Raw genomic sequence first — 22,739 nt, 5'->3', positions numbered from 1 at the left:
GGAACGCTGGGGCAGGACAATGTGGCGCCGAGCGTTTTGACGCACAGTTGAGCGGAGAGGACCACTCGGGAAGAAGAAATCAATGCGGCTGCCACACACGCACTGGAAACAGCCCACAAGCCCACAGCGTTAAGTTTGGGGTTAGCACGCCTCTTAACTCCAGCAGGGAGTAAGTTAGGGTGTTTCATGCAGAGATCAAGCACGAGAACCAGCCTTTACGGATAAATTAACCTCTGGGTGCCGAAAATCACTGCTGTACTAGCAAGCAGGTAAATAATGCCTTTTGCCCCTTAGTGCCTGGACCTCTGTTGCCAGAGGAGACATCTCTCCAAATGGCAAGAGCGCACGCGGTCCGCTGGCCTTTCGCACCGGCAGCGAAGGAACCAGGAACGCAAAAGCCCTGCGATCGGGCAGCGTGACGGGGGTCGGGCTCTGTCCCTCTGCCTCCCCGTACGCTGCCCCCCGTTCCTGCGCCGCCTTCTGTTAATGCCTCCTTCCTGCAGGCGCTCGCTACGCTGCTGGGAGGGGAGCTCCCTGCTCCTGCTCTTGCCGGCACCTGGCTGGTCCCGAAGGAATAATAAGCACGTTCTCCCCTGGCTTTTGAGGAATTAGAGTGACTCTGCATGCATTAACGAGGTTATTTATTGCAAACAGGACTTGTAAACCGGGAGGCAAAGCACGTTGAAGACAGCTAGGCTTTGGCTAAAAAAAATATTCTTCTTCCACAAGTGCCTCCTTGTTGGCCCAGTTACTCACATGAGATGTTCTGAAAAAGTAAGACGGGAACTATGCTACAAAGCGCACCGGAGAGCTTAGGGCTAGCTAATCACCTCGAAAGCACTGCAGGCGTCTGCTTCTCAAGCGAGACCTTCACAACCAGAGCCCAGTCCAAACTGGGGAACCAGAACCAGTCCGAAGGCAGCTGAGCCAGTGCGTCCCTGAGGTTGGGGGCGAGGGGAAAGGGGACGCGAGCCGCGCCGAGCCGCGGCCCCCTTACCTGGCGGTTCACGTGGACGCTGCTGGGTCCGAAGGTCGCGGTGCCGTAGCTGGTGACGTAATAGCACGCGGTGGGCTGCGCTGGGGGAGCCTCCGGCTGGCCGGGCACTGCATGAGGAGAACGGGGTGGATATCAGCTCTCAGCACCGCGAAACCCTGCAATTATTCCCCCTGCTCTGCAAAGCCAGGAAAGTTCACTGGTGACAGGCCAGCAAAAATCAACCACTTTGATCCCAGAGAGAGAGAGGGGGAAAAAAAAAGACCGCTGGGGAAGAGCTTGGAGTAAGCGCTTAAAGTAGGGGACGAGATGCCAGCTTCCCTCCCCAGGCTCCCCTCCCAACCTCCCCTCCCGTACTCCTCATCTGGTTTAACCCCTCTGTGCATCTGCACAGGACACAGGAGCGACTTTTCCTCCTGGGCCGCCCCCCACCCCAGCCCCACGTGAGCGCCGGCCTCACCTCTGGGTAAGAGCAGCTCCGCTCGAAACCGATGGCTGCACGTCCCACAGGTTTTCACTTCTTCCTTCGCCCTTTGAAGGAAAGAGCCCACAGAGGAAGAATGAGCAGGAGTTCAACGCTTGCCTTGGAAAGATGATGCCAAAAGCTACGGAAAAGGCTCTGTCTTTCCATACCGAGCCTAGGTACCGCGTGCAGCAGGGCCAGCTGGTGGGAGGGCTGCCGAGTTACCCAGCTCCCTGCGCCCGAGGTGGGGAAGCGCTCTCGGCTTTCTGCGTGAAATCGGGGAGATCAGGCGCTGCCCAGGCCCTGCTCAGGCATGGGATCAGTGAGGACGTTACATGCCTTATGCCTAAGCACTCAAGTTTCAGCTTTTTTCACCTTTTTTTCCTTGCTCGGGTGTCCCATATGATTACACGCGGTGAACTATTACCACAAGGGACACAGAGTGCTACGTTCAGAAGGACAATACGGGGCCTGGCAAGTGTTGTGACTGCTTTCACGCGGCTTTTAAAAGCACATCAGCCCCACTGGCACTGCAAGAACAACCGCTGGGCGCCAGCCCTCTGCCTCGAGGGCCACAGGACGTACTACGTACACCGTGTTTTTGCCCTCCGTGTCTGGCCAGACAAGCTCCGCGGGACACCCAGCAGTTCGGCAAGGCGTCTTCACGCAGACATGCAGCCCTGGCCACTCCTCTGAAAGCTTCTGGCTGATGAATACAATGGCCATGAGGAAGTCCCAGGCAAACCGGAACTCTATCAGACGAAAGGAGAAAGTCACCATGACTCATAGGCGCTGGCGAAAGGTGACACAAGAATTGCTTGCAGCCTGCCTGCATCAGACGGCCCAAAGAGCGGCTGAACCAGCTAAAGTTTCTCTCGCTAACCAAGGCCCAGGGCAACTGAAAATTTGCATGGAAAGGGAGAGCCTCAACTCGTACGATGCTTCTGCCTATTACTTGGAGACGTGGACTAAGACCACGCTCTCCCGGGACCCTGGGGGATCAGAGAGAGGATGACCTGTTTGCTTCAGGAGGAATAACTATTTGTCTTTCCACTTTCATTTGATACCTGGAGAGCAGAACCACAAACAAGTTACAGGGAGAAAGGGGAACGTTCAGCTGAAGTGCGGAGGCTTCACAGGACCCTGGCCAGACTCGGGCGTGCTGCAAAGGCTTCTGGGAAACCTTACCCACAGGAGGGGAGGTGGGGGGTGCTAAGGAGAGGTGCGTGGCTGGGAGCCCCGAAGCAAGCGCAGCACGCGTACGCAGAAGGCAGCTAGGGCGCAACACGAGGACAAGGACTCTTACCCCTCCTTTCTGCTGGCTTTCTGTACCGGAGCTCCAGATAGCTGTAGGCCCTCTGGTTATTCTCTTTGATCAGCAAGGGTTTGCCGTTGCATATGAGCAGGCAGGTCACCTTGGCCACCCAGTGTGTGGAGTAGAAGGAGCAAGCTTTCACCAGGAACCTGCAAGGAGATTGCCCGTGGATTCAGGATTCAACCACCCTCCGCCCTCTCCCATTATCTCCAACATGAAGTCTTGGCATTGACTGAAATTCAAAATATGAAACCAATTTCAGCTGAAACAAAAGTAGAAACTGAAGGAGGATCCTCTCCTACTGACTGCTCAAGCAGCAGGAGCTGAGGATAATATCAGGCCCACAATTAGCTGTTAGAGCAAATTCACCAGCTTCCTAAGGCTAGTGCTAGAGAAGGAGTCAGGCCACATGATTCCCAGTACCTACTCCCATCCTCTCCAAAAGACAGCAGTCAAAAGCCTCTTTCTTAAGCCAAGAGCTGCTTCCAGATTTGGCCATCAGATGATTTCTGAACACAAGCCAAGAGAAGAACCGCAAATAGACAGGAGACTTTCCAGAAATTGAACTAGTCACAGCGCCCGTAGAAACTTGACCACCCTCAACTCTCTACTGTGCTGGGTCTGAGACACCTCTCCCAACTGCGTTGATAGGCTAACCCTGCGGTCAAGTCCCTGACAAAAAAAACCCTCTCACCTCAGATGAAAGGTGAAACAAAAGAGCATTATCTTTGTTCACGTGCAGACTGTGAATCCAGGGCTCCACAGGACTGTGACAGAGCTGAGAAGCCACCCCTGGTCTCTTGAGTCCCAGCCTAGCGCCCGAACTGATATGTTCTCTCTACAGCTGAGGGTTTGCTGACAGCCACATCAGCTCTATGTTGAGCAATCCCCAACCAGACCAGCCGGTGAACAGCGCACAACCTCAGCACAAGCCAGATACTATTGCTTACCTCTGAAAGAAGCCCTCAGGTATTTCAGGTGAGAAATAGGCCCGGATGTGGAGGTCCTCAGGGTGATCTCCCCCCCACACCTCAGAAACCTCTTCAGTCTGGTTCAGATAGGTTGGGAACAAGTACCAGGACTCCCCATGGCCCTGTGTTGTCTCCCATGGCTTCCCAGGCACAAACTCACTGGCCTCCGGGTTGAGAGCTTCAGCTTTCCTCACTTCCAGGCAGATCTCAAAGTGCTCCAGGAGACTGAACAGTTTCCCTCTCCTTCTGTGGGGCTCACGTCCCATTATTTCTTCAAAGATGTCCTGCATCCCTTCCGAATAGAGCTGGTACTTGACCAAAGCACGCACTGCCCGGTGGCACAGCATCGCCTTTGACTTGAAGGTCCACACCCAGTTGGACCTGTCCCTGATGGTAGCGTGTTCCCCTATGAGCGTGTCCACAGAGATGCTCTCAAGCTGCTGGACTAGGCGGTACCTTACAAGGATCTAGGTGGAAAGAAAGGGAGAGAAGGGGCTGCAATGAGAAGAGCAAAACTGCATGCACTGCCTTGGCACAACTTGGACCACGCAGAGAAGACGGTGCTAATCCCCACACTCACCTTGAACATAGTTATAAGGAAGGTAGGCTGGAGAAAAACTGTGTTTTCCAGGTGCTTGATTTCCTCATACCATATGATAAGCCCGATGCGGTGGAGGTACCGCAAGATATCCTGGAGAAGTTCTCTGCCCAGGTTGGCCAGATGCTCTCGAAGGGAGAGTTTGCTGAGGAGGTACTGGAGGTCCATCATGCCTGGAGGGAGGCACAGGAACTCTAACCACACCACCTAAGCCAGCAGTCAGAGGCAGACACACTTTACAGAGCCAACGAACACGAGCAATACCGCACGTCAAACAGGCCATGCCATCGCTGGGACCAGCGTGATGCTCAGCGGCTGCGCCCCAAAGCACTTTGCCCACCCTCAGCTGTCCCACTGTAGCAAGGCAGCTGATGGCTTGCTAGAACCTCAGCAGAGCTTCAGAAAAACAAGGCTAACACTTTTTTTGACATTTCAAAGTGTAGGCTTGTTTCCAGGTAAGACAACCTTTGACTGCAAGTTAAACGTCAGGTTGCCGTTAGTCATGCAGAGGACATAGAGAGACAGGCAGCTCTTGTTTTGCTCCCTCTGATCCTGCAGCAGACAAGGGAGCCAGGGAGAGCACCTACTTTTGGTAGTGTTCATATCACCTGCTCTAGGTAAGTAAGCGAAGAGGCAAGGCTGCCTGTGAAGTCTCAGGAAACAGAGAGGAGAGGCTGCAGCCTGCCAGGGGGCATTAAATAAGGCTAGCAGGACACAGGTTTGGAAACCAAACAGAAGCATTACTTCTCACAACACACACTAAAGCTGCAGAGCTCCCTCCTGCAGGACATTATGGATTTTAGAAGTTCATACAGGGCCAAGGGGAGAAAGAACAAGAGTTAATGAAAAGAAGCGTACGGACAACTGTATGCATCTGTCAGCTCAGGGCGTACCAAGCCACAGCTTGCCAGATGCTGGCAGGGTCTTCAGGTGAACAAGCACTTGTCCTTTTCTTAGGACAAGTGTTGGCCACCCAGTGCATGGAGTAGAAGGAGCCAGCTTTCACCGGGAACCTGCAAGGAGATTGCTCGCGGATCCAACCACCCTCCGCCCTCTCCCATTATCTCCAGCATGAAGTCTGGCACTGGGTGGAATTCAAAATATGAAACCACTTTCAGCTGAAACAGAAGTAGAAGCTGAAGGAGGACCCTAGCCACCTGCCTTTCGGGCAGATGCTCGATAATACCAGTCCGATAGGACACTGGGCCTGCGGGTCCTTTGGGTGCTCTGAATCCGTGTAAGAGTAACTGTAGCGGCTCACCCCCAGGTAACACCACGCCTAGGAGCTCTGAACCGGTCCTGACGTCAGCCTTTCCCAGCTGGCTCCAGACAGCTGTCACTTGCAACTTAGGGCAGCACAAATAGCGCAACTAGAGCCAGGTAATGGGACCACTCCAGCAACAACACTGCAAGTTCCTCAACAGCTACTGCCCCTCCAGGCAGTGGGGGCCAGCAGGTACAGAGAACAGAGACAGCCTCTCCCACCAGCGGGACAGCAGGGCCCCTGCAGGAAGGTGCGGAAGGCGCCGCCTTCTCACCGTGATCCGCCGTCTCCTCGCTCTGCGCGACATCCACAATCGCGGCTTCCACTTGCCTGTAGACGGGGGGCAGCACTCGGATGACCTCAGGGAAGAGCTCCTCATTTTTCACATGCTCCAGAATAACGGCTTCGAGCTTTTTGATATCGCGGCGATCGGTGCAGTTGACAGGAACTAAGTTTAAAATCTGGAATAGAAAAAGCACGTGCCTACCAAAAGCAAGTCCAGCAGAGGCCACCACAATGGCCAGGGTGCTGGAGCACATACCTTGCGAGGAGAAGTCGAGGTAAAGGGGCTTTTTTTCACCTGCGAGGTGAAGTGGGGGGGACTACTAACAGCCTCCCAGTACTTAAGAGGTTACTGAGAAGATGGAGCAAGGCTCTTTACAGAAGCGTATGGCAGGACGATGAGAGCCAAAGGTCATACATAAAACAGCAGATGCCTAACTCGACATAAGGAAACCCAGGCAGTGGGAACAGGTTGCCCAGCGAGGCTGCGCCATCCGCATCCTCAGAGGTTTTCGAGACCCGGCCAGGCCAAGCGCTGAGCTTCCTGGTCTGAACTCACCACTGACCCACCTCGGAGCAGGAGGTTGGCCTGGACACCTCCTACAGTCCCTTCCCGCCGGGGCTGCTCTGCAATTCCACAACAATCGACTAGCAGGAAGCAGAGAGGGGGAGGAACCCTGCTCACAGAGACACGTCCAGTTGGACGCTGGACGCTGCACCCTCGGCATGGGAAGGGCACCTCCTCATGTCTCAGTCTTTAACTCTCTAGCGCAGACCACACCACAGCAAGGCAGTGACCTGCACCTTGGGGCTTGCAAGAGAAATGTCTTGTTAACATTTCTCTCCTTTGAAGAGCCAAAGGAGATATTTGTTCACACAACAAGCAGTTAATCTGCTGAACAACCTGACATAGGACTTCAGGACGCTAAACCCCTCAGGAAACCAAAAAAGGAACACTGCAGATTTGTGAACGGAAAAAATCAACCCCCCTCCCCCACCACAAATCAAATAAGACACACCTCTCCCCAGGCATTTGCTACAAGCCTCAACCAGAGATAGCCCGTCACAAAGAAGTGACCGGGAATCACCAGCAGTTACTGCCCTGCTGTTTGTGCGTCCACCTGTGGGCACCGCCACCAGGCAAGCTGCTGCAGGCAACAGCCTGATGCATTAGCAACGGGTGACTGTCGCCATTAACGCACCAGGCTGTGAACCACAACAGCCTGGGAACGGGCACCCTTCAGCTGCCCCAGCAACAGCGACAGCAGCTGCTGCTAGAGACGAAAGCAGACAGCGAGGAACCATCGTGGCTTCAGCCACCCAACTAAACCCACCAAAGGCGGCAAACCCAAACCCGGAGAACTTGCGCAGTTCCCTTATAGCTGCAGCAAATCTACAATAACCTCAGCCCTACGGTTAACATGCAGTTCTCCATCTCCTTCAGCTTCTCCCACTGGTCCATGTAAAATTCGGACTCCTCACTGCCTTCCAGGTTGTCAATGAAATGGGAGAGGTTGCTCTTCCTCTCCTCCAGCATGGCTGCAATCTTAGACATGATGTGGCCTCTCTTCTCCTCCACTTCCCCCTCCTGGCAACAATCAGTGTGGGTCCCCACAGGGAGCACCACCGAGTTTGGCGCTCGCATGGACAGGTTGTTGATCCAGAAACCCACGAGGTCCTTGAAGGTGTCGTCATTAGTTTTGTACCTGGGAAGAGAGGGGGAAAGTCTCACCAAATTCATAGCCACCCCTCTGAGTCTTCAGCCAGCTCCCACCAGCACAAGCCTAATGAGGTGCCCTGCGTTGTCCCAGGGATTGACTAGAGAAGAGCCCACATCTCCTAAATGTTGCCCTGGGCCCTACCCAAGCCCAGGGCTACCAGTTTCCTTTCTGTAAGTTAAGTTGACTAAAGCTGGGGGCTGCCCCAGAGCCTCTCTGCTGCGCATGAGAGGATCCCTCTGTAAAAAAAAAAAAAAGCCCAAGCCTGACGCTCCCTCTGCTTTCCAGGATCACTGGAAGAGAAGCGCGGCGCTCGTAGAGGTATTTTCAACGCAGGAAGCGGAGGTAGGAGCCATTTAGATCGGGGTGAATTGTCACACAGCAAGTCAGTCAGTACTTCCCTAACCTCTCAAAACAGAAGGCTTAGGCAAGGTGATGACAGATCTAGTGGTTTAATAGAAAGCATGATCTCCAAGAAGGGGAAGAGAGGGAGTTAGTTACTCCAGTGGAAAAAAGACCAAACATCAAGGTCTCATGGAAAGGGCACTGAACCAGAGCAGAAGGAAGCTTCCCCAACTCAGACCCATTTTTTTTCTCCTGCCCACTTTGAATTCAAACCTGCACAGTACTTACATGCGGAGATTGATGACAAGGATGACAAGTGCCTGTGGGGTGATGAACACATGGTGAGTCATGTAATACTCCAGCTGGCCAGCAAAGTCCCAGAAGAGAAAAGTGAAGTCCTCAATCCGAAATTCACTGATCTCGATCCCAACCGTTCGCTCTTCCTCGGGCACCAGTTCGGTTTGCCCCTGCTTCAGGCTTTTGCAAATGGTAGATTTTCCTGCCAGCGAAGCCCCCAGGAACATGGTCTTGACCCTCTTGTCCTCCTGCCCCGAACAGTCTTGCAGCTGTGTGAAGTAATTCATGATCTGCTGGATGCCACCAGCGCACACTTCACTGGGTGGCTCCCTGAGCGGGTTCCCGTTGGCCTTGAACGTTTTCAGGGACTGCCCCTGAAACAGCTCCCTGGGGAGCTGGCGAAGGGCATTATTCTGCACGTGGAGCTCTTGTAAACTCGTCAGCTGCAGGACAGGCTGGGGGAAGGTTCGAAACAAGTTGTTGGACAGGTTGAGATACTGAAGACTGCCTCGACATGCTGCCAGGTCCCTGGGGAGAGCACAGAGACGGTTGTTGTTCAGCCGCAAGTGTTTGAGCCTGGAGAGATGGGAGAAAATCCCCTCTGGAATGACCCGGATTTGGTTCTGATTCAGTTCCAGCTTCTCCAAATAGATCAGGCTCTGGATTTCATCTGGAAAGTCCACAATCTCGTTCTTGGAGAGTATCAACTTCTTCAAGTTGCAAAGCTTAGAAACGCCGGTGATGTGTTTGAGTTTGTTCCTGTCGAGGTCAAGGCTCTCCAGCATGGGGTTGCTCAGGACTGCTGGAGGCAGCACTCGCAGCCTCTGGGTAGAGAGAGTCACTTCACGCAAAGCCTCCTCCTGCTCCTGACCTGGACGTGTGGGACAGGAAAGGCGGTTAAGGACCACGCACCACACGCTCGGCCGTCGGCCTGCTTTCTTGCCTGCTGGGAAGGAGACTTTCAGCCTTACGATAGCAGACCCCTGGCTCCTTTGAGATCTCGAGCTCGTCACAACTTTCGGATCGCTTTGCCCAGCAAGAAGAAGGGGAGGCCAAGGAGAGGAGCTGTTGGAACAGCACGGCCCCAGCTCGGGGCTCAGCCTGCTGTTGGAGCAGCTCCTGGGCTCTCTCAGGAGAGCAAACAAAAGCAGAGGCAAGAGGAGCTTGGCTATCTTGGCTGGGACTGTTGGCACCAGGAGCACTAGGGGAAACGGTGCCCATCGTGTTTTGACCATTAGTCCAGGAGCCACGTTATCAGCTTTTTTCTCACTAAGACACTCCGAGAGCTCCAGCAGCAGACGCATCTCATTTGTGGACAGTACTTTCTCATTCTCAGCAGGGGCTGGCCAGGCAGAGCTCTTCTGAGCAACTCGCTGAGCCAGCCCTCGTGCTGCCGCCCGCTCCCGGGGTCCAGACCGCAGCACACGAGACAGAGCTGTTGAGTTCAGGCACTTCCCTCTCTCACATCCTCGCCCTCTAGATGCTATTGGTCTCCGAGGAGCTGCTGCCAGCCTGAGGAGGTCAGCAAGTTTATCAGGAAGACACCAGGGTCCAGTCCCCTTGCGGGGAGGAAGTGGGAAAAGGGACTTGCACACAGCCGGTGCAGCCAGACCAGCCCCAAAGGGAGGGTATTTAGAGCACAGAGATTTGCACACAGGAAGAAATTGGGGACGAGGGACGCTAAACCAAAATAAAGTCGAGCTTGCTTCTCTCTCCTCCCTTGCTCTCGTTTCACTTCCTTGCCAAGTGACACCGAACGTGGTATCTCCTTGCGCAAGGCCAAACGCTCAGGAGTGACTCATCAGCTTTCAGCATCGCCATGTAAACCTGGAGCGGGCAACTAGCCCCCGAGGAAAGAAAGATTTTACCCTCTCCTAAACACCCTGCTCTCTTCTCTCTCTTTCCTTTGGAAAGACAAGCCAAGGGCTCCCACCGCGGCACTGAACCGGGGCCCCACACGCAGCAGAAAGAGCTGGGGCAGCTACTCACAGGCTCGGGGCTGGGCCATGGCTCTGCAGCACAGCACCGGATCCTCCGGTTAACTTGGCCTCCTCCTTTCGCTTCCTCATCTCGCTCCCCGCCTCCCGAGGTCTGCCCTGGCAACCCCACCCTCTCTTTCTCCATCCATCCTCAGGGCAGCTCCCCAACCATCCAAGCACCTCTGGCCAGAAACCAAAGTCTAACTCAACACACAAGCACTGAGGCAGAGGGATCCCAGCCTCTTATTTCCAGCTGCCTGTAATTTGGAGGACTCGGGAACTGTTCCTCCTCATGCCCTCCAGTATTTGCACTCTCTTTTCCTACCCTCGTTTAGCAGAAGAACAGTTAAAATGCATAGTAACCTAATTATTTCTGAATCTCCCTTGCGGGCAAGGGACGGCTCTCCTCCCGATGCGTGAATCTCAGGGATCGCGAGTCACTCCTCAGGCAGAAATCAGCGACTAACCAAGGTCCTGGCCCCGGCGTGCAATAAACCATCCAAACCAACACAGCTCCAAAGGAAAGGGTCGTTTCTTGAAACGTGAAAACCTGGGCTCAACTTCCCGACTGCTTAGCCAGGCTCTACATACGACAGCCCTAAATACACACACAACGGCCAGCAGCGTGGCACGGGGCCGTAGATGGGCTGAAACAGGACAACCCAGGCAAGAGCAGTGCTCCCCTCACCCTGCCCCCCACCTTCACAGCCCGGGGTTGGGGCCGCCTAGCTCTACGCTCGTTTTCTTACCCATACATACAACAGCACCAGTGAGCCTAGCAAACACTAAGTACTAAGGGCAGGACACTCCTTCTTCAGAGCTGCCTTCCAAAACCCAGAGAGCTTATTTCTATAACGAGAAACCTCCTCTTCCAGGGCCATCAGCGATGTCCTGGACGCAGCTCTGGAGGTCACTCATGAGACAAAGACAGTAGCAGAGCAGTGGTAGCGTCAACTTGTCACACACAGCGCCTTTGCCAAAGGAGCTTTTGTTTGGTGTTACTCCTGCTGTTGCAGAGGAGGAAAACAACACTAACCAAGAGTGACACTGCTCAAGTACTTACTACATGTGCTGAATAAATAAAAGCTTTCACTAAACGGGTGGCAGCACCTGATCCAAGAGGGTCATCCAGAGGGGGAAGCAAAACAATGACAAAAAACCAACCAACCAAACACACACAAAAGAATAGGCAGTATACTGGAAAATCTGTGTCGTGGCACAGGCAGAAGGCAGCATTTTTAGATCCACTTCCCATTACCTCACCCAAGGGCAGGCTTCCAACGCAGTGGATTTATTCTTAACAGCAGATAGGATTAAAGAAAGAACCAGAGTTCTTGCTCATGTAACTTCAGGGAAAGCGCTTGCACAATGTGCATTTTTTCCACTTCCTCCCTCCTCTGGGCAACGTCAGATGCAAAAAGTGAGATTTAACAGTTGTTACAGTACATGCATTTCTAGTTTAGCTTGCAACAGGCTGTCATCTTTCTTGCTAAGTCAAAGCTAACACCAAACAAAAATTTAAAGCAGTGATTCACTCAGAGGAGCAAAACAGACTGAAACGGAGTTCCTGCTCAACAGTGTAATTCCTTCCATTATCTGGTCAAGCTCTGTTTTCAAACTAGCTACTCTTTCTTATTTCTGGTGGCAGGTTATTCCAGAATCGTTCCCTCTGATAAAGCTGAAGGCTTCTCATTTTCAGCCTGAGCGCGCTCCCAACTAGATGATGCTTGCTTAATCTCGTGCCAACATTGCCATAAAGGTCTCTGAACTTTATTTTGTCAAGAAACCTAATGAGGAGCACTTAGGTTTTCAACCCCTGCACCCATCTGCTAGGTATATGCTCTAGCTACAAGTCCAGGTTTAAAACCAAAACTCGCCTCTCATCTAGATATTCTTTTGCAGTCTTACGGAGAATAACACGTCTAACAAGAGGCTTCGCTCTAAAATCTCCAAAGAAAGCCAAGAGTTATCAATCCATCGTACTCCGTTCCGTTTGCTTCCTGCGTGAAAGGGCAACCTGAGCCAAGGGAAGGCCGCTTCCACAATGCCTGGGGTTTGGCTATAAGCCCATCTCTAGGAAAGTGAATCATGGGAGTGAGATAAGTATTTTGGCAGTGCACCTAGTCCGGGCGCATGGGCTTGTTCAGTTAAAAGTCTCCAAATTGGAACCACAGTCAAAAGTCACAGCAGGCAGTCAGGGAAGCTCATGCTAGAAGTGAGAGTTCACTGAAAAGTGAGGAAAACCAGCAGGTGATCAAAGATCTGGCTATTTGTGAGCTACTCATTGTATGTATGTATATTCACACACACGTACCTGTGTGTGTGTGTGTGTGTGTGTGTGTGTGTGTGTGTGTGTGTAGCGCTAGAGAGAGAGAGAGAGAGAGAGTTCAAAAGTATCTTAGGGGTTATTAGATCATTAAAATTAAAGATGATCTAAGAGACGCCCCAGTTGTTGGCTCTTTGCAGACGAGCAAACAAGACTATCCTCAAAGAAGATACTTTCCAAATGCGCTCAGCTCCCATTAAAGGGAAAGAGTTTCTAAGTTGTAAACTATTGTTTCTCTCTTTAGCTTCCCTATTAAATACCTTCTCTCTTCCTAAACATAAGAATATGGGGAATGATGGCTTTTGCCAAGTGCTGAATGTATTTGTCAGTCACTATTTTTCAGATGTGCACTAAAAAAAAATAAGTTGCTCTGCAGTACATGTGAACAAGAAGTGCTTTTAAGGGAAGCAAGATGAAGTCATTGCACATGCTAGTCTCCTTTGCTTCTTCAGATGTAAAGCAGTCCTCCTACAGAGGAGGAAGAATTACTTCTCCAACTCCAGTCCTCTTCTAGAAACACAGTAGTCCTCAAGTAAGAGCCAAGTGTGCAGGTTTATACAGGACAGCCAGTGAAAGGGGCAGCTGTAAGACAAACAAATGACACCTGCTGTAGGACTAAAACCATTCAAAATAACTTTATAAATTCTGTCACATTTCTGCTTTGTACATCAGTTCACCTTATCCCTCAAGCTTGTACTGAAAATTCACAATGTTTGCTTTTTGCCTCTTTTTTTCCTGAAAGGCAGACACAAAACCAGCCATCAGTGCATTATTTACAGAAGTGCAACATAATCTCCCACCCCAAAATTAAACTCTTCACTAACAAGATACTTTCAACAAAACGTAAATAAACACCACAGCTTAAGCAGTGTTTCTGAAGTCAATTTATAAAGGTTAGCTCACTTTTGCAATCCCCAAATGACAGAGCGAGTAAAGCTTCGCTCACCATCGAGCGGGCTAAAAATACCACATTTCAAGTATCAAATCAGGAGTTTCTAAAGACAATCCATATTTGATAAATAAACATAAGGGAAACAGTACATAGATCTCGATATACTGTATATGAAAAGCGGTGTCCAGTTTCAAACTTTTAGCGAGACAGGTGCACAGCCCAAAATTGTAATTTAAAGTAACCCTGAAAACTGCAGCAATTTGGGAGTCCCAAACGTTAATCTCTTCTGTGTTTCCCCTGGAATTACTCTGCTGGTCTGAGGCATCTGATGATTATTAGTTAGTTCTACATCTGTAGGCAATCCAAAAAAAAAAAAAACAACAACAACAAAAAAAAAACCTCAAGTTCATTCCCATATGGAAACAATTCAAAAGTAGATTCAGCAGGTAAATCCTATTAGCATCTTGCTTCTCTGCACTTTGCTTTCAATGAGATGCAATTGCAGATCTATTATTCCCTCTGGAATAACGTTCTCAGCCAGAGTAAGTTCAGTCCAAGTCACACTGGCTCTGGCTCGTTCTCAGTTTTCCATTTCACGTGCATCTTCACCGTCAGGCTTCTTATGCTTCCTCATGTGTTTGTATTTTTCCACATACGCCTTTACCAGATTGGCTACCTTCATAGGGTTGATTTCGCCACTTTTGCTGTGGCAGATCTACAAAGGATGAGAAATGGCATTCAGCTAGTTAACGGTACTACAGTCCTTCAGGCAGATGATGGACAAACAATCAGGAAACCCTAGGCTCCCTAGCAGGACTGAGTCCTGCAGAGGCATTAAAATCACGTAGCAGGATACATAAAGCAGAAAACACAAAGGTAAGACAGCTCTCAACCTGCCTTGCGTGGTTTACAGCAACCTCGCACTATCTCTAGGTCTACCCTCCATGTTTATTTGCAGTATGTACAACTGAGATCTTGGTCTAAATGCATTTGAGCAAAAGTCATATCACATTTGTCTTCTTCTGTGAGGCATCATTTAACTGCCTTGACCGCACGGTCATTACTCGTTCTCACAAGATCACACGCAGTCACCTGCTCATCACGTATTTTTTAAACCACAGTCTGGTCAGCACTAAGATTTGAGACCAAAGTCAATGTCAGCCAAACTCCTCCCAAGTACAGGGACGCTACAGGTGCCCAGCAGAAAGTGTTAGCAGATTTTAACACCAAAAGTATCTTTTAACTTTTAATCAGAAACAGCTTGAGCCTTCTGGCCAAAGTTCCTACCCAGAAAGATTTGTCCATTCCCAAGACACATGCCATGTGATGCTTCAGGACAGGCAGCTTAAGTTTAGCAATGTTCTCAGCCGCTGAAAACATGATCTTATAAAACAAACAACCCAGCAGCTCTCAAAGGGCACGCTCAACCCTGGTTAAAGCAACTACTGCTTCACTAAAAGACTGCGGAGTCTTAGTTAGAGTCCACAGGTCAGCTACTCAGTTACAGCATGTCTTTACTGAAGTTTGCAAGTGCAATTTGAAGTACTGCCACCTGTTCAGCTGTCTGTACAGCTCCTCCTCTTCACTCCAGTTCACTGCCACCTTACCTTTTGCACTGCTTTTCGGAGAATGTTCTTATATTCCTCCTTCGTAATCTCCCTCTTCTGGTAAAAGGGTTTAATAGCAAGTTTCACCTCTTCCACAGCCCTTTCCTGCATGTGAAGCTTCTTCATGTACTACATAGCAAAGAGAAATTCATTACCTTGTGTTGCTCAGGGAATGCTTTCAAAACCTCGTTCTCTTAGAAAGGAGCTAACAATGAAAACCAAGACTCATTTCACAAGTTCAACAACCCAAGTAAGAGCTAGGCTCAAAACGATCTCCTTCACCGCAAATTGCGGTTCTGAGACAAATCACACTTTGGGCTATAAGGAACCCTTGCTTTGTGTAAGCCATAGAATGTTTTTAAAGAAGGTGGTTTTTTTTTTTTTTAAAACGCCGTACAGTTAAAGAATGAGGCTTTAATGCGGCTTGCATGCCTAATTCTAGTTACGCATTTGCTACTTGACAGCATTTACTCACTTCTTCATTTTTTGTTTTATCCACTGGAGGTTTAGGCGCTGTCATCTTCTCTTCTGTGTTTCCAACAGAAGCGGCTTGAATTCCCGGTTCAGATGCAGTAGCCAGGCTGCCTGGCTCCGGAGTCAGGCTCTGTCCTGCCACGCAGCCCAGCGCTGGAAGACTGCCCTGCATGATAAACTGAACCGTGGGCTGGCTGACAGGTGCATAGGGGGGAAGGCTTGAGGGCAGAGGTGGCGTCAAAGGTATGTTTTGACAGTACACCTGTGAAGCAGACAATTTCGTAAATGCTTGTACTTAGAAGGATCAGATCAGGATTTTCAAAGCAACTTTTATCCACTGAAACAAGCAAGTAATTACTAATTTGAACCAGGGAGGCCGAAGACCACTCCCTCAACTAGGTCTCTGTGCAACTGCAACTAGCACCAGCCCCACTCAGCATTTCACTGGTGGATAACGGAGACAAAGACCGATGGCACAAACTCAGTGCCAGCAGGCCAATTTTTACAGCCAGATCACTGAATAGCCTGCAGCTTCTCAAACAGCACGATCGTTCAACAAAGAAATGCTGGAAACTGAAGCTGCACGTGTAGTGCAAAATAAGAGGAAAACGTGCTTCTTCAACTGTAAGGACCACTTGAAAGATTAAATGAGTAGAGGATTGCTGAGGTGTATGGGCTATATGAAATGTACTACACGCAGAAGAACTCCTCTGCCACGAGAGGAGGGTGTTGCACAACGAGGGCACGGATGAGGTGGGATGCCTTCCGCGACATTTGGCTGCCGGAAAAGGAACCAACCTGAGAGGAATCTAGATCAGGAAACATAGGCTCAGGAATCATATAATTGGTTGGAGGAGGCTCATTTAACTGCACCTGATTTAATGTTTGGTTCAAGTCCTCTGCTTTCCAGGCCCCTTCTTTTGCTCTCTGCAGTCTGTAAAACGGCATCCCTAGGTTCCCCAAGAGAAGAAAAAGAGGAAGTATTGAAGAACAAGATAAACCCAGTAGGTCAAAGATTCAAAGCCAGTTATAAAACAAGAAGTCTATCAACAGGGCTGGCTATAAAAGGGTTTTAACAATGCATTAGTGTTTTACAGCTTCTGTTAATTGAAGACTTCTCATCCACTCCTGCCATTGCTTCTTAAAGCGTTCGCATGAGAGTAACCAACAAGAACCACACAAACAACTTCGGCAACTCAAAGCAGAGGGTCCCAGCCAAACCCTTTTCAGCAGCCTCAGCTCAGAGTTCACGAGGGTGAACTGCAGAGGTGTGCAATGCTGCTCAGTTTCAAAACATTTGAAAGAGTTTCAAGGAAAAAAAGTCATTCTAGCTAACTGAAGGTGTAGATCGTAGACTGCTAGTTCAGGGACCTGGTCCAGGAGACGCTTCACAGCTTAACAAGTTGCCAGCTGAGCTGTGCTAAGTGACAGCACGCACCCTCAGCCTGCCCCTACCGACTCATTAACGCAACTGACCTCATGATTTCGACAAGTGCAAAATGCCCGGCTTTCAGGACTGCAAAACCCAGCGTCAACCCAGCTCAGAGGACAGAGTAACCTATTACACAACAACCACATTTAGCCAGCTACCTAAATCCCAACCCTCACACGGCCTGCCTCACCTGCTATTCCCCCCCCCCCCCCCCCCCCCCCCCCCCGTTGAAGACAAAGACAGACTTACTAGGAGCTTTTCCGGCAGATAATGCACCGCTTTCTTCCTCCTGAAGATTCCAGGTAACCCTTTTCACTGGTGCTTTAGATTTCAACACAGGACCCTGAGGTACCACCTCCAGTTCAGGCTTATTGAAATGACTGGCTTTTTCGTTTGACACAAGGCACTCATCTTTAACATCTTTCACACAGTCTGCTATTTTGCTTTTGGATGAGCTTTCATTTGCTGCAGCCTCAGCCTGAGCTTGCATGGTGACTTCCTCCTTTGGAGGTGGTTCCATCAACGATGGACACACAGCAGTGTTTTCTATTTTAACTGTAATCTCGAGGTTTGTATTGCTACAGCTACCAAGCGCTGCTGAATCACTATTATTCATCAATTCCTTTTCAGGTAAAGGATCCGCACTGCCAATTGGAACAGAAATGCTCGCGTACTCTGGCACAGGGAACGCAGCTTCCTTTGTCATGTCCTCACAGATCTGTTCCACCTTTATACTCTCTTGGGGCTCCCTCAGTTGTACTGGGACCTCAGCCTGTATTTCCTCCTCAAGTTTGATGTTTGGTTGGAAGGTTATGGAAACCTCTTCTAGCGCTAGCTCCTCCTTAGGCTCTTGCTTGAAGGAATGTGGTTGCTCCAGACACCTGGATATACTTTCTACTGGAGGTTTTTCATCCTTTTCTGGGGCAGGAGGAAGCGAGGTCTCTTTCGATTTGTGTTTCCGCTCTTTAGAGCGTGATCTCGATCGTGGTCTCTTCTCCTTCGCCTTGGTGCTTTTGTGCTCCCGAGACCGAGAAGCAGAGCGAGACCGAGACCTCCACTTTCTCCTCTCCCGAGACCTGGATCTTGATCTCTTTCTCTCCCTGGACCTCAAGCTACTATCTTTGTCGTATCTCTCATAGCTTTTGTCCGCCCTATGTTTCCGCCTCTTGGTCCGCTCAATACTATTTGATCGGGAACGTCCCCTCCGTCTTGATCTTGATCGAGACCGTCTTTTCTTTTTCCTATTTTCATAAAACTCAGAAGTACTTCCAGGGCTCCCTGAACGTGACCTAGATTTCCTTCTCTCCCTAGACCAGGAAGTTTTTGCCTTTTTGTCCTTGGTTTTATCCTTCATTTTCTTTTTTTTAGATCGCTCATGACTACTGGAACGGTCAGTAGAAGACCTCCCGCTCTTAGGTTTCAACATGTGTGTTTTGCTAGGCTCTTCTCCACTTGACCAAGAGGTGGACCTGGAACTTCGGTCCCTTGAGCGGGCTCTATCCCTAGATCCTGATCGGGACCTCTTACGCTCTTTGACAAGTGCCTTTTTCCTTTTCATCGTCTTCTTGCTTCGGGAACTGGAGTCTGAACAGGATCTGGAACGCGATCGCCTCTCTGTCTGTTCTGTTTTTTGGACTTTTTGCTGCTCGTCGTTCTTTGATGGACTAGCTGGTTCTAGTTTCACATTAATATTGGGTCTAATCAATTCTTCAGCGTTAAAGAACACATTAGGACCCTCTCTGCTTTCCTCCTTTAAACGCTCTGCATTAGAAATTGGCTTAACAGTGCAAGGACTGCTTAGAAAATCTTCCTCATCCATATTTTCTTGTTCCTCTGTATCAGAGATCTGTTCTACAATCCTACTTTCTAGTGTTGCATCATCATGAGACTCTGTGTTACTAGATGGTACATCAGATTCAGCCCCAGACCCAAATATATTTTCTACTGTGTAAGGGGTAAAACGACGGACAGTTTGAAATGTTTGAACTTTTGGATTTTCAATGGAAATAGTCCTGGTAATGTTAGTTAGCGGGATCCCTGAGCCAAGCCTTTCAGGACTGCTGTTTGCTGAACTTGAGTCTGACCCTGTTGGCTCAAAGGGATCATATATTTCACTTTTGATCTGTTTTTTCTTAACTGAGAAAAGAGGTGAAGAACTCTCCTTCTGCTGCACTTTATCGTCAACAGGGCGGAAGGTGTTACAAAATCCTGGGTTAGACAGTCTGCTGGGATGTCCTGCATTTCCAGGAATATTAATTTTAAAACTCTCAAAAGAGCTTGGGCCTTTGCCCCTTGAAGGGCCCAGCAGTGATGAACTGCTATACGTGCCTGTACTGGTAGAAAAAGACACCCCACTCGTACGCATTTGCTGCTGAGATTCCTTGGCATTTGACTTCTGACTCTCCACTTTGCTACCCTTAGCCGGCTGATTAGTGCTCTCTTTGCCAGTCAGCTGGGTTATACAGGAGCTAGGGATGTCACAGCTTTGGCTTCCTGCGGGTTCTGGTTCCACGTGCTTACTGCTGGTGTCCTTTTTAATCTTTGGTATCCTGGGAAGCTCAAAGATATCAATTCTCTTGGGAGGTGGTTTTAATGGCTGCCTCACATTTACAGCTTTTGAGCTGGAATTCAAGTTACTGTTCAGGGTCTTTGAAGACGCGTCAGAGGGTGCAGAGCGTTTAGAGTTTCCGTTAAATCTGGGCATTTCATCTGACTTGGAGCCAGGCCTGCTCAGACCAGGCACACTGTGAGTCTGAACAGATCTGGGCATCAGTGAATATTCAGTCGCCTTTTCTGATGTAGTCTGTGCAGGGTTTGCTGCGGGCTCAGTCTTGCTCAGTGAGGGCAAAGGTGATGAAAACAAGCTTGATGAGGTGGGTCTGGTGTGAGGATTCAGCCCCGAGGAAACTGAAGGTCCAGCAACGGAGCCGCTTGTTGTGGTCCCTGAGTGCACTGCACTTGTTTGAAGGTTACGTCCTGAACCATCATCCGCTCTGGAGTCGCTCGTTGACTTTCTAGGAAGTGGAGCTATGTCATACAAGAAAACAATTAAGCCGTTCAATACATATTCAGGCACTTTCCCCCCAACATTCAAAGCAGAGAGCTAATCACTTAAGTTCCGCTTTGGCTTGCGGACATACCAAACAGCAATAAGACAGCCCAATAGTTACTATTTTATCACACACTCAACATATTTAATGCCAGACATCTGCATCTTTGAGGTAAAGAATATTTAGGAAATAAATTATCCTGTTCTGTAGATGTCACTAGATTCATGTCTGTTAGCCCATAGTAGGCTGGATCATAAGAACTACTGTGGGCAGTGCAGCAGAGGATGTTACGGGTACTTATTTGAAAAATAGTGCTTGAAGTTTTAATTTGATGGGATTCTTTCCCAATAAGACCATGCCAAGAGTATTCTAGAGTCATATCTTTTGAAAAGAAACATCTTGCCAAGGTCCTTATTGCTACTCTTCAAGTCAAAATACAGTTCACAGGCAAGGAAGCAAGGCAGAAGTACCACCAGAAGAACTGGATACTAAGATACCTCTGCTCCATCTAACCTTCCACTATTTATAGCAAAGGATAAAACTACGCACGGTGTTTTTGAAGACAGAAAACTACCTAGTTTAAAGAAAAAAAAAAAATCCTCCAATAACACTGAAGCTCCACACATGAGAATATTATTACTCGGAGTACTGCTGGCATCGAGTGCTCCTTTCCTACATATCCAATCGCTCAGTAAGAGTATCCATCACAGCCCGCAGGACAGGGCAGATGTGAATAATACAGCGTAGTTCCAGTACGACAGAAGTACCGAACCCTTACCTGCCTTCTTCGCCGTCAGTGAGCCATCTCTGTTGATGACCACATCCGAACTACTCATCATGAGGAAGCTCTGTCCAGACAGGATACTTCCCAGCAGGTCAGGCACAGGGGCAGCTTCTGCTTCTTGATCAAGACTCAAGGCAGGTACACTGCTTCTGCATGTTTCAGAGGGGTTATATTTCCTTTACTCTTACAGCACTTGTTCTATACGTACACGTTACATTAAAAAGAAACCAAAATCAAGCATCAAGGGCAGAAACAGAAGTCAGCCAGGGAAGTTCACTTATAATTTTGGCTTAACCAGAGTCATTCAGCTCCCACCTCCCTCCGATAAATAGAAGTTCCAGCATTTAGTTATTTCATGCAGGAACATCACAGAAGAAAGCAGCACATAATTGTACCAGAAACCTTTGGTAAGTAAATGCTTTTAATCTTCAGAGTAATACTCATTGTGTTATATAGCAAGATTAACTTTCCAGCATGTTTTCAGGATCACAAGTCTATTCCTCAGACCTACACTGCTATTAAAAAAAAGGCAATTTAAACCAAATGTTTAGCATCAATTTTTAGAATTCCCATAGATGCCTATTGGTAGGGTATTTAAGAGCGCAGTATAGCAGGAATTGCGCTGAAAAAACAACAGTGCTCCCCCACACTGGGGAGCACAAACTCCCCTTTACGCATTACTCAGTCTTAAGAAATGGTTTTCAACTATAACTTCTGTTCTCGAAACATGGTTTTACTGGATTCCTATTTTATAGGCCAAGTTCAAAAAGACTAAAGAAGTTTGAGGGGTTTTTGTTTGTTTTTTGTTTGCTTGCGTGTTGATGTTTTTTTAAAACAGCTACCAAAGGCTTCTGACATATCAACGGACCAGTAGACTCAAGTCTTCTAGGGAGCTGTGCTTCATTTCTGGATGGCAACAAAGCAAGCTTTCCGAATAGAATTTATACCAGAAACCCATAATAGCATACAGCAGAAAGACAGAATGGGAAGGATGAAAGCACTGGCCTCTCAGGTCAGACAGAGAAACTCGCTGTATTCCAGGCAAATCATAACTCCAGAAAAACTGAATTTCAGCTAAATAGTTCTGCCTTCTGTAAAACATGCTATTCAGGCTACTTGAGAGGACAAGGAAAGGCTTCCTTCAGGATAGAGATGGGAAAAGCAGAGGAATATTCCAAGTTATCATGGAAATATACTGTCTTAATCCCGAGAAACAAGTTCTTGTTGTAAGCCAGATAAATGAAAGAACATAGCTCTCACACCCTCTATTCAGTTAAGCCAAGCCCTCCATTTCTCCCAGCTCTTCGGGTCCCCTTGCCTTGCTGTTTTCTGCAACTCTGTTGATACTTGCTCTGGCCATTGTCCCTCTCCCTTTTCTCCTTGCCATACTCCTGCCCCCCACGTCCCATTCCTCCGTGTTGCGTCCCATGGCCCAGGCCAGCCCATCGCTGCCTCGGTGCCTGCTCTGGCTGGAGCCTCCTTCAGCTGCAACAGAACATCCCCAGTCCCATAACGCAGACACCCGTCAGACAGCGAAGCAGTTGCTAAACTGAGAGTTCAAAGCAAACAATCATATCTGTCATATCTCAATTTTCTGAGCTCCAAACGGCAGAGGAACTGGGTGATGCAAGTACACTCCTCATTTCCTCCTTTGGATGTGCAGGCAATTGCACCCCACCACTCAGGGCTGGCCAATAACTGGCCCTGAAAAGCACAAAATGAGGCCATATCTAGATTCCCTTGCCCTCTCAAATAAGCAAGCTGATTTTTAAGTTGGTGAGTCTAGGGATTGCTTAGTAACCCCACTAGTATGTTTAAAACCACAAGCTAAGTGAAAAGAGCCAAGATTAGGGTGGAAAGATGAGTCTGAAACTTCAATGGAAGAATTAAAGCTATTAAGGAAGAAAAAGTGCGAGTCCTTCAACATAAAGTAATTCTTGCATAAAAT

At 49.1% G+C, this 22,739-nt stretch overlaps 2 protein-coding genes across 10 annotated transcripts in view; both read right to left on the bottom strand.

Annotated features, from left to right (window-relative positions):
- Window positions 1–624: 624 nt before the first annotated feature.
- Window positions 625–13,032, bottom strand: LOC104143720 (malignant fibrous histiocytoma-amplified sequence 1 homolog). Of its 8 annotated transcripts, none has more exons than XM_068944709.1 (11): window positions 11,485–13,032; window positions 8,239–9,118; window positions 7,302–7,593; window positions 5,880–6,066; window positions 4,324–4,514; window positions 3,723–4,210; window positions 2,764–2,921; window positions 2,050–2,209; window positions 1,455–1,525; window positions 998–1,104; window positions 625–766 (listed from the first exon to the last, which is right to left on the bottom strand). In XM_068944709.1, exons 2-11 carry the CDS (start codon window positions 9,030–9,032, stop codon window positions 749–751), a joined length of 2,466 nt encoding a protein of 821 aa, XP_068800810.1. In that variant the 5' UTR covers window positions 9,033–9,118; window positions 11,485–13,032; the 3' UTR covers window positions 625–748. The 8 variants fall into 8 exon arrangements, 6 of the variants coding, with proteins under 6 accessions (XP_068800810.1, XP_068800811.1, XP_068800807.1 ...); XM_068944710.1 differs by having other exon boundaries at window positions 11,490–13,032; XM_068944706.1 differs by lacking the exon at window positions 11,485–13,032 and adding an exon at window positions 10,237–11,475 and having other exon boundaries at window positions 8,239–9,759.
- A 130-nt stretch (window positions 13,033–13,162) lies between these two features.
- The window catches only part of PHRF1 (PHD and ring finger domains 1), a 32,137-nt gene continuing 22,560 nt past the window's right edge, over window positions 13,163–22,739 (bottom strand). For both annotated transcript variants that reach the window (XM_068944705.1, XM_068944704.1), the window contains exons 13-18: window positions 20,786–20,940; window positions 17,207–19,984; window positions 16,399–16,475; window positions 15,527–15,787; window positions 15,052–15,180; window positions 13,163–14,159 (exon numbers count right to left, since the gene is read on the bottom strand). In XM_068944705.1, coding sequence (XP_068800806.1) covers window positions 14,025–14,159; window positions 15,052–15,180; window positions 15,527–15,787; window positions 16,399–16,475; window positions 17,207–19,984; window positions 20,786–20,940 — 3,535 coding nt within the window. In that variant the 3' untranslated portion in view covers window positions 13,163–14,024. The remainder of the gene's footprint in view (window positions 14,160–15,051; window positions 15,181–15,526; window positions 15,788–16,398; window positions 16,476–17,206; window positions 19,985–20,785; window positions 20,941–22,739) is intronic.

The sequence above is a fragment of the Struthio camelus genome, chromosome 5 (assembly GCF_040807025.1).
Source record: "Struthio camelus isolate bStrCam1 chromosome 5, bStrCam1.hap1, whole genome shotgun sequence".
In the NCBI taxonomy this organism is placed as follows: Eukaryota; Metazoa; Chordata; class Aves; order Struthioniformes; family Struthionidae; genus Struthio; species Struthio camelus.
The sequence above is the reverse complement of the archived record's forward strand: the minus strand, read 5'-3'. Positions and strand labels throughout refer to the sequence as shown.

What these genes read in the sequence shown, in the direction of transcription:
- LOC104143720 (XM_068944706.1), bottom strand. Translation starts at nt 10,316, where the DNA reads ATGAGGAAGCGAAAGGAGGAGGCCAAGTTAACCGGAGGATCCGGTGCT. An exon ending in CCTGAGGGCTTCTTTCAGAG is followed by an intron (nt 2,922 to 3,722) that starts GTAAGCAATAGT and finishes ATCTCCTTGCAG; the next exon opens with GTTCCTGGTGAAAGCTTGCT. An exon ending in GGAGCTGCTCTTACCCAGAG is followed by an intron (nt 1,105 to 1,454) that starts GTGAGGCCGGCG and finishes CTCCTCATGCAG; the next exon opens with TGCCCGGCCAGCCGGAGGCT.